The sequence below is a fragment of the Tupaia chinensis genome, unplaced genomic scaffold (assembly GCF_000334495.1).
Source record: "Tupaia chinensis unplaced genomic scaffold, TupChi_1.0 Scaffold143687_1, whole genome shotgun sequence".
NCBI classification, from domain to species: Eukaryota; Metazoa; Chordata; class Mammalia; order Scandentia; family Tupaiidae; genus Tupaia; species Tupaia belangeri.
Window position 1 is genome coordinate 851,256 of NW_006203535.1, and position 15,420 is coordinate 866,675.

General features: G+C 37.9%; 1 protein-coding gene across 2 annotated transcripts in view; it reads right to left on the reverse strand.

The window, feature by feature from the left end:
* The window catches only part of LOC102498884 (DExD/H-box helicase 60), a 61,002-nt gene extending 47,043 nt beyond the window's left edge, over positions 1-13,959 (reverse strand). The window contains exons 1-7 of one of the 2 annotated variants that reach the window (XM_027766789.1): positions 13,820-13,959; positions 10,494-10,660; positions 9,553-9,708; positions 7,771-7,920; positions 6,071-6,190; positions 4,532-4,627; positions 3,387-3,502 (exon numbers count right to left, since the gene is read on the reverse strand). In XM_027766789.1, coding sequence (XP_027622590.1) covers positions 3,387-3,502; positions 4,532-4,627; positions 6,071-6,190; positions 7,771-7,920; positions 9,553-9,708; positions 10,494-10,660; positions 13,820-13,874 — 860 coding nt within the window. In that variant the 5' untranslated portion in view covers positions 13,875-13,959. Of the gene's footprint in view, positions 1-836; positions 929-3,386; positions 3,503-4,531; positions 4,628-6,070; positions 6,191-7,770; positions 7,921-9,552; positions 9,709-10,493; positions 10,661-13,819 lie in introns of those variants that run through there. The other variant, XM_027766790.1, reaches the window with a different exon arrangement.
* Positions 13,960-15,420: the final 1,461 nt, after the last annotated feature.

Here is a 15,420-nt window from a genome sequence, read left to right on the forward strand (position 1 = left end):
GAGTGATTTCTTTCCTTCTTTCTGTCTCTCTCTGGGAAGTGCATGCGCCCTATGGCAAAAGCCAATTATTTTGTAATGGTTTACATATCTTTGGGAATTATTCTTAATAATGCTGTTACATAAGTTTACTCTATTTTGAGTGTGTCATTTGTTTTTTGTTTGGACAGTAACATGCAAAAATGACTTATGTAATTGACATAATTCTTAGAATCCAAATTCTTAAGAGATCAAAGATTCAATTTTAAAATCTCTGTGCAGGGCAACTTAAACCACGATGGATGAACTCTGTTGCCCTTGAAACAGTAGTGAAAAATACAAGGTTTTGGGGGGCCAGTGGTAGCTGTAGTGGTAAAGGCAGTAGACTCCCTTGTGGTCAACCATGGTTTGAGTCCCAGACCCAGTGGCTTAAAACTCATGCTAGGAGTGTTTGTATGTGTGCCCAAAATCCTGAGAGAAGATTGGAGAAGAAGAAGGGATTGCAGCATCCTCCCCAGGAGGGGGGGGAGTGATTTTTCACCTTCTGTATCTCTGTCTCTCTCTGTCTCTCTGGTGAACACACTCACCCTATAGCAAAAATCTCTCAAATAAAAACAAGGTTTCTGTCCACAAAGTGCTCTGGAGGATGCACCAATATACAGTTGAGTATTAGAAATACTACTAAACAGGAGAAGGAAGTTAAAAATCTGATTGTGATTCACCAGGGAGAACTTTCAGGAGGAAATATTTCCCTAGTCTGAATTCCATGGAAGGGGCAGATGTCCTAAAGCAGCTATAATCTTCATTGCATTGTTTATGCACCTTAGAAAATTAACCCAGAGAAATAATGACAGACCTACCTCATCAAATATAACGTATCTGATCTTTTTCACCCACTTTTGGCGGTGAGGAGCAAGTAGCAGGATTTCAAAGCAGGCAGGCACTGTAATAAGTACCTAAAAATAATAATAGTGTGTGAACTAGCATTCTGAGCACTGCCTATGGGCAGACACGGTTGTACAATTACATAAAATAGGCTTGTGGGTCCTAAATGCACCTACCAGTAGGATATAATATTGCTTCTGAAAGTTGGTTTTATTCAGTTTATGATACATTATTTTGGGCCATATGAAACAATAATTTTTAAGGGTCAAAATGGTAAAAAAAAAATAAAAGGATTTGAAATTTAAATTCTTATTTATGAGCATTCAGAGTTTAAAAATAAAAATTATTCATTGTCACAGATTGGGTTCTTCAAAACCTGTTCCCACATCGGCCCTGTAGTCCAGTGGTTAAGCATTGCACAGAGAAAGCTGGATTCCACCTGACCAAACGGGGCTGAGTCCCAGCCCTGGCAGTTTGAAAAACATAATGCATACATGTGTACCCAGGATCCTGACAGAATGAAAAATTAGAGGAAAAAGCATTGCAGCATGATCATTCCTCATTGGTGGTGGTGGGGAGGCGGGTTTCTCTCTCTCTCTTTCTCTCACTCTTTCTCTGGCAAAGGCACATACCCTCTGGCAATTAAAACAAAGAATAAATGAATTGCTCCATATCAAGCCAAAATGGCCTATTGTTTATATGTCTGCTTAGCTCAGCTACAGGATAAAGACTGTGGAGGCAGAACTGGGGGAGTTGACAGTTGGTGTCTATCTTGACCAAGATCCTGAGAGGAGAATGGAGGAGAAGGGATTGTGGCGTGGCCATCCCCCCTGGGGGGTGATTTCTTGCTTTCTGTCTCTATGTCTCTCTCTGTCTGTCTGGCGAGCGCACGTGCCCTATAGCAAAAACCTCTCCAAAAAAAAAAATGTAATTTTGTTGATAAATTGGTGTTTATTAATATTTTGTGACTTACAGAATTTTTCAGGTCATTTTAAGTCTATTTATAAACCAAGCTGATGTAATAAACTATAACTGAAACCTGAAATCAAAATGTAATTGTTCTTGGAACCAGCTGATGGAGTAATGCCTGCATTGCTGGACTCCCATGTAGTTGACTGTGGTTTGAATCCCAGACACGGTGGCTTAAAACTCATGCCAGGATGTGTGCATGCGTGCCCAAAATCCCAAGAGGAGATTATTTGGGCAGGATATGAAACTATCAAGTTATTACGAAAGTCATGCACACTTTTGCATAAAAAAATACGTTGTGACTTTCCTGATAACTTCATGTTTCCTATAAAATTAGACCATCTAAGTAAAGAAAATTTCCTGTGCCTTAACAATTGTACTCAGAAGAATAGACTCTGGATCCTGATCGCCTTACTACTACCTGTGGCTTTTGGCTGAATCACTTGATCTTTCTGTGCTTGGCTTTCCATATTTTAAAATGAAAATAATAATAATTTTCACATTAGAAATACTATTAAAGTTTAATAGTAGTAATGGAAATAATAGTAAATCATAAAAGTTGCTGGGTATTTTAAATAAATTAGTATCTACAAAGCATTTAGAATCGCATCTGACACATAGAAGGAATTATCAGGGTCTTTGCTATAATTGTTATTAGTGGGCAAAAAAACAAGCCCAATGACAAATGATACGTGTTTTTCATCTAATAAAGGTTTGCTATCTTTTTTTGTGAGAAAGCATCCCCCGAGGGCATGGTCATCTCACAATCCTTTCTCTTCTATCACCTTTCAGGATTTGGGGCATGCATGCACACACAGCCAGAGTGGTTGTCTTTTTCCCACAATTGAGTCAGGACTCAAACCATGCAGTTGGTCACATGGAATCCAACCACCATGACTACCAGGCTACTGGCTGGCCCTGTTGCTACCATTTTAAACATCTCCAGGACAGGAATAATTATCAAGACCATGATCATCATGGTCTAATGCTGAGTGTGCCACTATATCATTTTATTTTATTTCATTTATTTTTAAGTGTCTTCATCTTCTTATTCCATGAGAAAGAGAGAGAGAGAAAGGAAGAGACAGGTAGTCTCAACCGTGTCTCTTTGTTGCAATCCAGCCTCAGCAGCCTGAATTCCAGACACACAGACATGCCCAAGGTTGTAAACCCGGGATCTTCCCATGTGAGTCAGGTTGAATTGCTGACACTCCACCGCCTTATCCATCATTTTATTATTTTATTTTTTAGTAAAGGCAAAAATATTTTAAAAAATAAACCCACAAATATATCACTTCTGATTAACCATTTTTGAGATACGAACAGAAATTTTCTACTCAGTTGCCTATCTGACTAGGAAAGTCCTTGCTTTTCCTTTACAGAAGATGGCTTTGCGTAGCATCTGCCAGGAGGTGTTGGAGAGACAACTGGAAATCCAGAGCTAAGCTATTCAATACACAGGAGAGTTATGAAACTCTTCAGAAGTTACATAAGAAGTATGAAATTCAAACATTTAAAACAGATAGCATTCTGTCCAAACTGGAACTAAAGCCTACTCAGTGAGATGTTCTGGGTTACTTATGGTAGCTGAAAGAGCCAAAAAGGGACATCGGATCATGACAAGCAGATGCTCCCAAACTTCTGCTCCAATTTCTCCTCCAAGACAATGAACCTATAAAGAAAGAAAATTCTCAGTTGAGAAGGTGATTCAAAAATAGCAAATAAAGGGCCAGCAGGTGGTGTGGTAGTTAAGGTGCTGGACGCCTACATGGTCAACCACTGTTCGATTCCCAGATTCTGTGACTTGAAACTCATGCCAGATGCATATACGTGCATGCACAAAATTCCAGAAGAAGGGATTCGGGGAGTGATTTCTTTCCTTCTTTCTGTCTCTCTCTGGGAAGTGCATGCGCCCTATGGCAAAAGCCAATTATTTTGTAATGGTTTACATATCTTTGGGAATTATTCTTAATAATGCTGTTACATAAGTTTACTCTATTTTGAGTGTGTCATTTGTTTTTTGTTTGGACAGTAACATGCAAAAATGACTTATGTAATTGACATAATTCTTAGAATCCAAATTCTTAAGAGATCAAAGATTCAATTTTAAAATCTCTGTGCAGGGCAACTTAAACCACGATGGATGAACTCTGTTGCCCTTGAAACAGTAGTGAAAAATACAAGGTTTTGGGGGGCCAGTGGTAGCTGTAGTGGTAAAGGCAGTAGACTCCCTTGTGGTCAACCATGGTTTGAGTCCCAGACCCAGTGGCTTAAAACTCATGCTAGGAGTGTTTGTATGTGTGCCCAAAATCCTGAGAGAAGATTGGAGAAGAAGAAGGGATTGCAGCATCCTCCCCAGGAGGGGGGGGAGTGATTTTTCACCTTCTGTATCTCTGTCTCTCTCTGTCTCTCTGGTGAACACACTCACCCTATAGCAAAAATCTCTCAAATAAAAACAAGGTTTCTGTCCACAAAGTGCTCTGGAGGATGCACCAATATACAGTTGAGTATTAGAAATACTACTAAACAGGAGAAGGAAGTTAAAAATCTGATTGTGATTCACCAGGGAGAACTTTCAGGAGGAAATATTTCCCTAGTCTGAATTCCATGGAAGGGGCAGATGTCCTAAAGCAGCTATAATCTTCATTGCATTGTTTATGCACCTTAGAAAATTAACCCAGAGAAATAATGACAGACCTACCTCATCAAATATAACGTATCTGATCTTTTTCACCCACTTTTGGCGGTGAGGAGCAAGTAGCAGGATTTCAAAGCAGGCAGGCACTGTAATAAGTACCTAAAAATAATAATAGTGTGTGAACTAGCATTCTGAGCACTGCCTATGGGCAGACACGGTTGTACAATTACATAAAATAGGCTTGTGGGTCCTAAATGCACCTACCAGTAGGATATAATATTGCTTCTGAAAGTTGGTTTTATTCAGTTTATGATACATTATTTTGGGCCATATGAAACAATAATTTTTAAGGGTCAAAATGGTAAAAAAAAAATAAAAGGATTTGAAATTTAAATTCTTATTTATGAGCATTCAGAGTTTAAAAATAAAAATTATTCATTGTCACAGATTGGGTTCTTCAAAACCTGTTCCCACATCGGCCCTGTAGTCCAGTGGTTAAGCATTGCACAGAGAAAGCTGGATTCCACCTGACCAAACGGGGCTGAGTCCCAGCCCTGGCAGTTTGAAAAACATAATGCATACATGTGTACCCAGGATCCTGACAGAATGAAAAATTAGAGGAAAAAGCATTGCAGCATGATCATTCCTCATTGGTGGTGGTGGGGAGGCGGGTTTCTCTCTCTCTCTTTCTCTCACTCTTTCTCTGGCAAAGGCACATACCCTCTGGCAATTAAAACAAAGAATAAATGAATTGCTCCATATCAAGCCAAAATGGCCTATTGTTTATATGTCTGCTTAGCTCAGCTACAGGATAAAGACTGTGGAGGCAGAACTGGGGGAGTTGACAGTTGGTGTCTATCTTGACCACATTCCTCACATCTGGGCAACAAGTTCACTTTTGAAAGGTGATCTAGATAGCACATCTCCATGTCTACCACACAATGTTTTATAATTATATGTTCACTTTTTTGCTCAATCTTAATTATTGATCTGTGGGATCGATAAAGAGGAAACTATCTTGTTGATAAATTGGTGTTTATTAATATTTTGTGACTTACAGAATTTTTCAGGTCATTTTAAGTCTATTTATAAACCAAGCTGATGTAATAAACTATAACTGAAACCTGAAATCAAAATGTAATTGTTTTTGGAACCAGCTGATGGAGTAATGCCTGCATTGCTGGACTCCCATGTAGTTGACTGTGGTTTGAATCCCAGACACGGTGGCTTAAAACTCATGCCAGGATGTGTGCATGCGTGCCCAAAATCCCAAGAGGAGATGGAAGAGAAGGGATTGTGGTGTGGCCATTCCCCCTAGGGGTGATTTTTCACTTTCTGTCTCTCTCTGTCTCTCTGGCTAATGCATGTGCTCTATGGCAAAAAAAGCTCTCTTAAAAAAATGTAATTATTCTTAGACAAAACTGAGTTCTATTTCTTACCCTAGAATATAAAAACATATTGTCTGCAAAGTTATTTCTTCTTTCATGAATTCAAAAAAATAATTTTCACAAGACCGCATAAAGATACTGAATTTCTAGTCAAAAAGACATATAAATACTGTTATACAATTTGATAACAAGAGCATTGGTTAATATACCCTACCTGGCAGTTTAGGGCATCATGACGATAATCCCTCGTGAAAACGCCACATAGAGCTAGCCCACTTGGCAGGTTTTTGGTATAACGATGCTGAACAGTTGCTGCGACTTGATTGACAAGGGCCTGATTGACAAGGGAAATGTATAATCACATAATCACATATGAATTGATGACATTTCAGAGGACAACAAGAACTATTTAAAAGTGTCTTGCTATAAGTGCAGTAAGTTTAATAACCCCTTTCTTCTACTCACTTACTTTAAATACACTAAAGTGCTGTCTTTGGGATACTTTTTCTTTTTAGAGAGATTTTTGCTACAGAGTGTGTGCACTCACCAAAGAGACAAAAAAGAGTCAGAGAGACAGAAAGTAAGAAATCATCTACCAGGGGAATGGTCATATCACAATCCCTTCTCTGTTCTTCTCTTGAGATTTTTGGGCACACATGCACACGTGCCCACCATGTGTTTTAGGCTGCTGGTCTGGGACTGAACTGCTGTTGACCATGTGGGAATCCAGCAACATAACTACTATGCCATCTGTTGGTCTTGGGATACAGTTTTTTGAGATAGGGTCACACTATGTTCCTCAAACTGTCCTGAAATTTGAAATCTTCCTGCCTTAGCCTTCTAGTAACTGAAATTATAGGCACTTGCCACAGTAGGAGTCTTCTTTGTGATTATTTGACCATGCATATGTACCTCAACATAACCCTCAATCTAAAGTTAAGTGAGAAAATAATGTCTTCATCAGAAGGAAAAACAGAAACTATTACCCATACATCAGAAAAAAAAAAAAAAAGTTGCTAAATACTTTTATGACCAAGGCTTAGAGAGAAGTGGCTATGTCACTGGACTTTTTCATAGTCAACTGTGATTCGAGTCCCAGGCCCGGTGGCTTAAAACTCACACCAGGCCTGTGTGTGTGTGTGTCTGTGTGTGTGTGTGTGTGTGTGTGTGCCCAAGATCTCAAGAGGAAAATGGAGGTGAAGGTGCTGCAGCGTGACCATTCTCCTGGGAGGTCTTCTGTCTTCTGTCTCTCTGTCTCCACAGTGAGCACATGCGCCCAGTAGGCAAAAATCTCTGTTGAAAAAGGATAGAAAGAAAAAGGTCAAGCAAAGGGATAGACAAGGTAGACTTATGAATGCTCTATTTGCAGACTTCCCTGGAAGCATTCTAAGTGAATACAGCCATGCCCTGGATCAAGCAGAGTAAAATCCAAGTGTGTGGAAACCTGTGGACATTTATTTCATGCTTTATGCTAAAATTATTCTTAAAAATAAAAACAATGATTCAATTTATTCAAAAATCATTGACAAAGGGCCAGTCAGTGGTTTAGTAGCTGGATGCTGGACTCCCACATGGTCAACCACAGCTGAAGTCCCAGACCTAGCAGCTCAAATCACTTTCCTCTGTCTCTCTGGTGAAAAACACTAAAAGTGAATGAATGAATGAATAAATAAATAAATAAGTCTTTAAAAAATTTTTAAATTTATTTACAATTTAATATGTACCAAAAATACAAGTGATATTTATAACAATGACTTACAGATACTTACAGATACAAATAAATGATAAACTAAAATTTTTTAAAGATAAAAATAAATAAAATGAACTAGATCGAGCACATGACCATAATGTGCATTATTTTTTAAAAAGGAAGTCCAAGCATGAAAGAGGATATTACGTTCACTTGAGCCCTACCTTTGTTGGAGCAACATACACAACCACCCCTTCATCGCTCTCCTTCAGCACTTTCTCCATGCAGTAATAGGAAGCATAGGTTTTGCCCGAGGATGTTGGGGCAACAATTACTGCTGACTCATAATTATCCACAACGTCGAGAAGCTCTCGCTGTGAAATTCAGAGCACCATTGATGTCAATAACGTGAACAACATGGTACTAAGCAAATACATGAATGCACTGTCAGTACAATGTTCTGAACCTCAAATGCATGATCAAGAGTTGTAAGCACACAGGAAGATCTATAGGTGGAGCCAGATGGTGGTGTAAAGGTAAAATACAGTGCTCCACAAGGCAGTCTCACTTGGGAAAGTCCCTAGTTCAAGTCCAGAGATCTCTCTGAGTAGGCTGGGCACATATGAGCTCATGACTCAGAGTGGTTGAAGCTGGGGTTGTATTATGATGTTGGAACCCTGTTATGGGTGCTCTCTCTCTTTCTCACACATGGAAGAAGCACATTAAATAAATAAATGAATGAAAGTCCAGGAAATCTAAAGAACTCACATCATTATCTCATTAGAGATCACTCTTCATGCTTTGAGGCATCTGAAAAGTGGATTTCATGTGTGAAAAATGGAGAATGTATCAAAAGAAAGTTATCTTCCTATTGGGTAGATTTTAAAATAATTGTTGTCACGCAGTAAATGCAAAATGGCTTTGAGAAATTAAACTCTAAGGAGTAGCTAGTATTTATATTTGGGATGGATGGTAGAAAAAAATGGCTGAGGAGGGGAAATATCAAAGTGGACATTGGGGAAGTTTTGACACATTTTTACATGGAAAACTGTCATAACTTCCCCAGTGACCTAGTATATAGAAGAATGTCAGGTATACCCTTCTCTACAGGATGTGTGGGAGCTTCATGCCTTAAGTGTATGCTTTTATTCATCCTAATAGTGACTAGGTGAAGAATCATAAGCCTGTATGATGGGCAGATGATGAAAAACATATCTCAGAATCCCAACTACCCTTCCTATAACCTTGGTCCACTTCCAGTCACACCTAAGAGTGAACTATACTCCAGAAGTATTTCGATGATCATAGGATTAATGGATGGCACTGACTACCTCATGTCCTGCATTGAAATAAAAAACTGGCCATCCTACCCTTGAAAAAGAATCATGAATTTTTTAAGGCCCTGTGGCATCATCAACATAAAAAAAAAGATTGTGTCAGATTCTGAATGGAGCAGTCTTGTAGACTAAATCTACAAAACTGCATTTTTATAAGTAAGCATGTTCAATCTTTTAGCAATTCTGCATTTTTTCAATGGATGCATCAACTCACTCTCCCAAATTTTGTGACCATTAATGTTAAGTGTCCATCTATTATAAAAGAATAGCTACTATAGAACAGGTGTAGTATGTCACTATCTAAACAACTGTCTACTTAAACTACCCTAATTTCTCTATGCACACCCATTTATTTACACATGAAATCTTGTTGACACAGGAAAAACCTGGGGGTTGCTCCATTTGGAGGGGGAGAGAACTTTCAAACTACGGAAGTGAATCCATCAAAGTTGAGTCCAATAAAACATGGTCTATATATTCAATGAAAATTTCATTTTCTTTAAGTGGAAAAAAAATTGTCTACATTTGACATTTTCAACAACACTTTGAAATGACATGAGTCCATATTCAGAAGTTCATATGAAATATAGTGTGTAGAGTGACAATATTGAGAAACTCCTGAGCTCACATACAAGAAAAGATAAAATCTATGTATATTTCTTTCATTACCTGCCATGTGTCGGGAATAAAATCCTGGACCCTGGAGTCTGGATCTTTTCTCTCTTCTCGTATCAAATAATGGCCCATGTATTGTAGTTGAAATCGAGCTGGCCCAATGCCAATTGAATATTTATTCTTTTTCTTCTTTATGTCATCTCTTGTGTCCTATAGTATTTTCCAAGGCAATTTTTAAAGTGATTTTAAATTGTAAAATTATCAAAATACTTATTACTGAGCACCTTTGTGAAAAGTACTTTATCACCTTTTAAATTTTGTAAAAACTTTACCATTTAAATCATTAACTTAATTGTGAATAAAATAGTAGTCATCAAGATTTTCATTTATAGGGAACCAGCAGTTGGTGTAATGGCTATGTCGCTGGACTCCCACGTAGTCAACCGTGGTTCGCGTCCCGGACCCGGTGGCTTAAAACTCACGCTGGGCACGTGTGTGTGTGCACCCAACATCCTGAGAGGAGAATGGAGGAGAAGGGATTGCAGCATGACCATCCCCTCTGGGGGGCGATTTCTCGCTTTCTCTCTCTATGTCTCTGTCTGTCTGGTGAGCTCACGCGCCCTATAGCAAAAACCTCAAAAAAAAAAAAGATTTTTCATTTATACATTATGGTATTTTAGATACAAGCTGATATATATTTAAAGACAATTGAATAATCATACTGCAGTTTTGAGATGTTTTGTTAGAATTAAATATAAAGCTCCTTATACGGGTCTGCAGAGATCTCATATGTAATCTCTTTGTGCAAGCAAATATTTGTTCAAATATTCTTATTCTAGATTACGTCAACATTGAGCAGTTTGATTACTAACAATGATAGTGATGATAATATTTTTCAGTACAATGAAACTGTAAAAGAGATACCTGTATTGGAAGATACTTCATGTATGCCTAATAAGTACTCTATTAAAATGAAGTTATTCTGAAAATATTACCTGAGTTGAATAGAAAGAACTTGCCAACTCGTCAAATCCTAAATACTTAAGGCATCTGGCTATGAGTTTTCGATCTGTTTCTTGCAAAAGTTCTGAGTATTTTTCTACCAAAGAGTGGATCCTTTTCATCATTTGAACAGCTATACTTAAATCTTTGGGGGTTTCACCTTGGTAAAGAACAGACAATAAATTGCTACAAAGACCATCAAAAAATAATGTTTTTTGATTATCCAAGATTAATTATTTAGTCTATCAATCTTAATTCAACTCACAATTTTACTTCGCATTAATGGAGGTTTAGGGATATAAGCTGAGTGGGTTATGATTTCTTTCTGCAGAGAATAGTACCATCTAACACAAGCAGTCTAAGTTTGTCTAACAGGGAGTTTGACCTCATAGAGGATAGCCAGGAGCCCCTACCAGCCTGAACTGGTTGCAGCCTGAAAAGATTAAGGGAAAAGAAACCCTCACCAAATTTGGTGATCTTTTACTCATTGTAATACTAAACTCTCTTCCCTAAGAGGAGCTACAGCTCCATTTACATAACATATGACATATGGAGAAGCATAACCAGCCACTGCATTCTGCTAACAAGAGCCCACCTTCACATGCATGACCCTCAGTCCTGTCCTCTTTTCCTAATGAAAGCCTTGGCACACCAGATCTTGGGGAGACACAGCTATGGGAATAATCCCTGATGTTCTACTTGTGGGTTTACAACAAAGCTTCCCTTGTGCAAACTGACATGCTATAGTCCATTGACCAGACTCCTGCTATGTAGATGGACCCTCTTTTGGGTCACTTACAGGAGTAGAAATGATTAAATGAGTGTTCAATTATTACTTCAACATCTTTATGGATTATTGGGAAGTCTCTGTGTCAGTATTAGAAAAAGGGGGAAAGCTTGTATAGTTCATGATAGATTGTTAACACTCAAGTTTTGGGGGACAGCAGGTGGTGTGGTGGTTAAGGCAACAGGATTCCAACATGACCAACTGAAATTTGAGTCCCAGATCTAGTGGCTTGAAAACCACACCTTGCACATGTGTGTGCATGCCAAAAATTTTGAGAAGAGAATGGAGAAGAAGGGATTACAGTGAGGTCATCTCCCCTGGGGGGGAGTGATTTCTGTCTTTTCCTCTCTCTGTCTCTCTTTTCTCTGATGAGTGCAAATGCCCTATAGCAAAAACAAAACAAAACAATCCTCAAATTCATATAAGTCCATTAACAAATTATTTTCTCTACCTATCATTTTCATATCTCATCTACTATATTCAAATAAAAAAATATTTGTATAACCTTAAATGTCTGGTTAAAACTTAGCAATTTCTGGATCCAGCAGGTGTCATGGAGGTTAAGGTGCTCGACTCCCACATGACTGATAGCAGTTCAAGTCAACAAGGCAGGGGGCTTGGTGGCGCCCGTCCTATGGCAAGTCAGCAAGTCAGCCTGCATTGTCTCTCTCTCTCTCTTTCTCACTCTCTCCTCTCTTTCTCTCTCTCTCTCTCTCCCTCTCCTTGTTCAAACTGAAGAACAATAATAATGATAATGAATAAAATAAATAATTCTTTAAAGAAAAAAACTTAGCAGTATTTATTGAGTCCTACTGCTGACCACAGGTAAGTATTTGGAGTAGTCACTAGGGTCCTTCAAGTCACTTAATCTATTCCAACTGCAGATCCAACTTACTGATCCTGTTCCATTTCTTTATAATCATGTATATTCTTTTTATTTCTCCTCTCTGCTAATCTTCCTGTGCTTATCATATCAGGGCCATTTTGATTATACTTTTCTTCTAATCAATATATATTTGATCTATTTAACAGAAATCATCAAACACTTTCTGAATGTTTTAAGAGGCTACAAAGAAAATTTGATAGAATTCTTATTTTCCAAGCACTCCTAGTTCACTTACAAAGACAATGCACAATACTTTATCAGCCCAAATTGAACAATATTATACGTGTTATGTGAACTGGATTATTTGAGAAAGTCTTTATGAAAAAATATTTTATGAAATGGATATGGAGGACAGGTGGAATTCAGGTAAATGCAAAACATGGATAGAGAGATCTTTGGCAAATACTACTAATTGTTTACTCAACACATAGCACCCAAAATTCCTTATATGCTTCTCTATATAGTTAGGAGCTACAATGTACCCAAGTAAGGTCTATGTTACCAGCACGGTTTCTGGTTAAATGCAGCCTTGTGGCTAAGTACTGGATAATGGATAACAAAGCAGAAGTTGTTAATGATTAGGAAAACTCTTTAAATGAGAGACACATAACTGGAATAAGACAATTCTGCCTTCCTCCCTTTCCCCTAATATCTACTAGAAGTTAGTCATCTAGGAATAGAAGGCAAACTGAAGAACAGAAGATATGTGCCAGTGACAGTGGAATACAAAGATGGAGGAGCTTGGGTTACCGACAACACTGTGGAGCTGCCATAGCAGCCCTGAACTGCCTGCATGTAAACATTACTTAGCAAGTGAAACAGACTACTATTTCTTTAAGACACTATTGCATCTAATATTTCTTAATAACTGCCAACTGCAAATCCCGATTCAACATTTTCATTGTGGAGGAAAACAAAACCTAAGTCTATGCTGCTCACCAGGATGGAATACACAGTGAGAGGCTGATTTTGTGTGATTAAAGGTAATAGAATAATGAGGGGTGGCAGGAGCAGATGGGGAGAGAATCCAGAAGTTATGTGTTAAACGAATTCAGTTGTGGAGATACTCAAGATTGACAGGCCGACTGGGTTTACTCCGAAGACTTGTTGGTTTGAAGGTATTATAGGGCATATCATTTCACCTGCTACCAATCTACACATTCCTATCCAGCCCCTTTTCATCTTAATCTTCTTCTTTCTACCTCTTTTTATCTTTTCTAACACCTGCTATAGAAACTGCAAGCTAGAGCACATGGAATCCACAGCAACTTTGGAAGAACTTGGTGTGCTAGTCATGCATATCATTTAATCCAGAAAGGATAGATTTATTCTTCAAGTCTCAAAAGTAAATGGCAAATTCTCCCTGGGTACCTCCCTGTCTTTATCAAGTCCCTTAAGGATGCTCATAACATTTCAGTTATTTTAAAACCTGTCTTTGGTTGTGCTTATGAATGTGCTACATATCTGCTACTGGGACACTCTCTAAGCCTTCATTGCTCATTGATTAAATAGAGGTAATAATAGTACATAAAATGAGAATGCATGCAAGTCTTTTAACACAAATTTCCAGTTAATAAATGACAACTATCATCATTACATTCATATTATTTCTCCAATTCAGCAAAATAAGAAACAGAATCATATACCTTCACTTCGGCAATATTCTTTCCACGCTTTTAAGCAGGAGGTTAACCCTACCATTTCACCTCGATATTTCACTGAATTACTTTTACAAGATTTCAAAAAGTCTTCCAGGTTCTTTATTCCAGAGCTTAAATTCTCCTTCATTTTCTCTTCAATAGAAAATGACAGAGCATTCCATTTTTCTTCTTCCTTTTGTTCTTCCTTGGCAAATAATCTTTTCTTATTCTCTCTAGTAATTATGTCAGCTTTGGTCTCCTGCCCAAGAAAAAAGAAACATATCTTGAAACAAGATGGAACTATTCCAAATAACATTTCACAAGTGAGATATTTGTAAGCATATGTCGATGACTTTGCCTGATCATCTCATTCTTGAGTTGGCATGAAAATAAGTCTGTTTCTTAGCTAAGTCTATGGTAATTTAAAAGTGACAATAACTCAATGTAGTGAGTATAAAGGCTCTCTGTAGATGATGTTCTATAGTTCTAAATAGTGTGGACTATAAATAAAAGACTAACTTTCATGCCCTGCTATTTTTTCATCTTCCAAATCAGAATGACTTTGTCTCAATAGGTGGCGTGTACTGTGAAAACGCTATGCTTTGTAGTCTGAGACCACATGGGAGACCCAGGATTGACCCCTAAGACAACTGAAACACTGAGGAGGGTGGCAGGCACCTGTAATCCCCAGAATAGGGAGGGTGAGGCAGGAGGATCACAAGCTTGAGACTGGCTTGGGCAACATAACAGGTTCCTGTCTAGAAAAGAATCAGGCATAGTGTGTGCACCTGTAGTTTCAGTGGGACACTGAGGCAGGAAGATTGTGACATGGCAATATCTTGTCTTGGAAAAAAAAAATATATATATCTATAAATTTATGAGTTTGTAGATTATAAATAAAGAAGAAATAAAATAAAATTTAAAAGACCACTGGACCACTGTTTTTTCATGCAGTGGTACCTGCTGTTCTCTCTGGAATCACCTTTCGTTTTCCTTTTCTCCTCAGGCACCTCTGTTCCCTATTTGTTCCTGAAGAAATTTCTTCCATGAAGCCTTTCCTGACTCTCTCAATTCTAAGTTATATATTCTTTTTCTGCCTGGCATCTGCCTATCAAAACACTCATTAAGATGTGTTGTAATTGTAATTTTACTTATCATTCTTCCTCTCTAGACTGAAATCCCTGAGAATGAAATGTGCCATGATCAACACTACATCCCAAGCCCCAGCATTTAGTCCATAATGTTTATTGGATAGATGAGAAAAGATAAAGGAATGAAGGATAGGGGTGGATAAAGGGAACAATACAAATGCAACTGATTTTCTCTATGTAGATAAGCATTTCTGATTGATCAGGACACAATGTGGACCTACTTTTACTACATTTTTATGAACCTGATTTATTAATCTACAAAGACAAATGAGAGAATCGTAGAAATGAGCATTTCACACATTTTGCACTATTCTGGTTAGTTATGAAATTGATACGTGAATGTTTGCCCATAATGAAGTCAAATTTAGCTGTCATCACTAAGTATTTAATTCTAATGAATAATATTTAAGCTTTCCTAATGTTTAATCTTCCAAATCAGAATGACTTTGTCTCAAT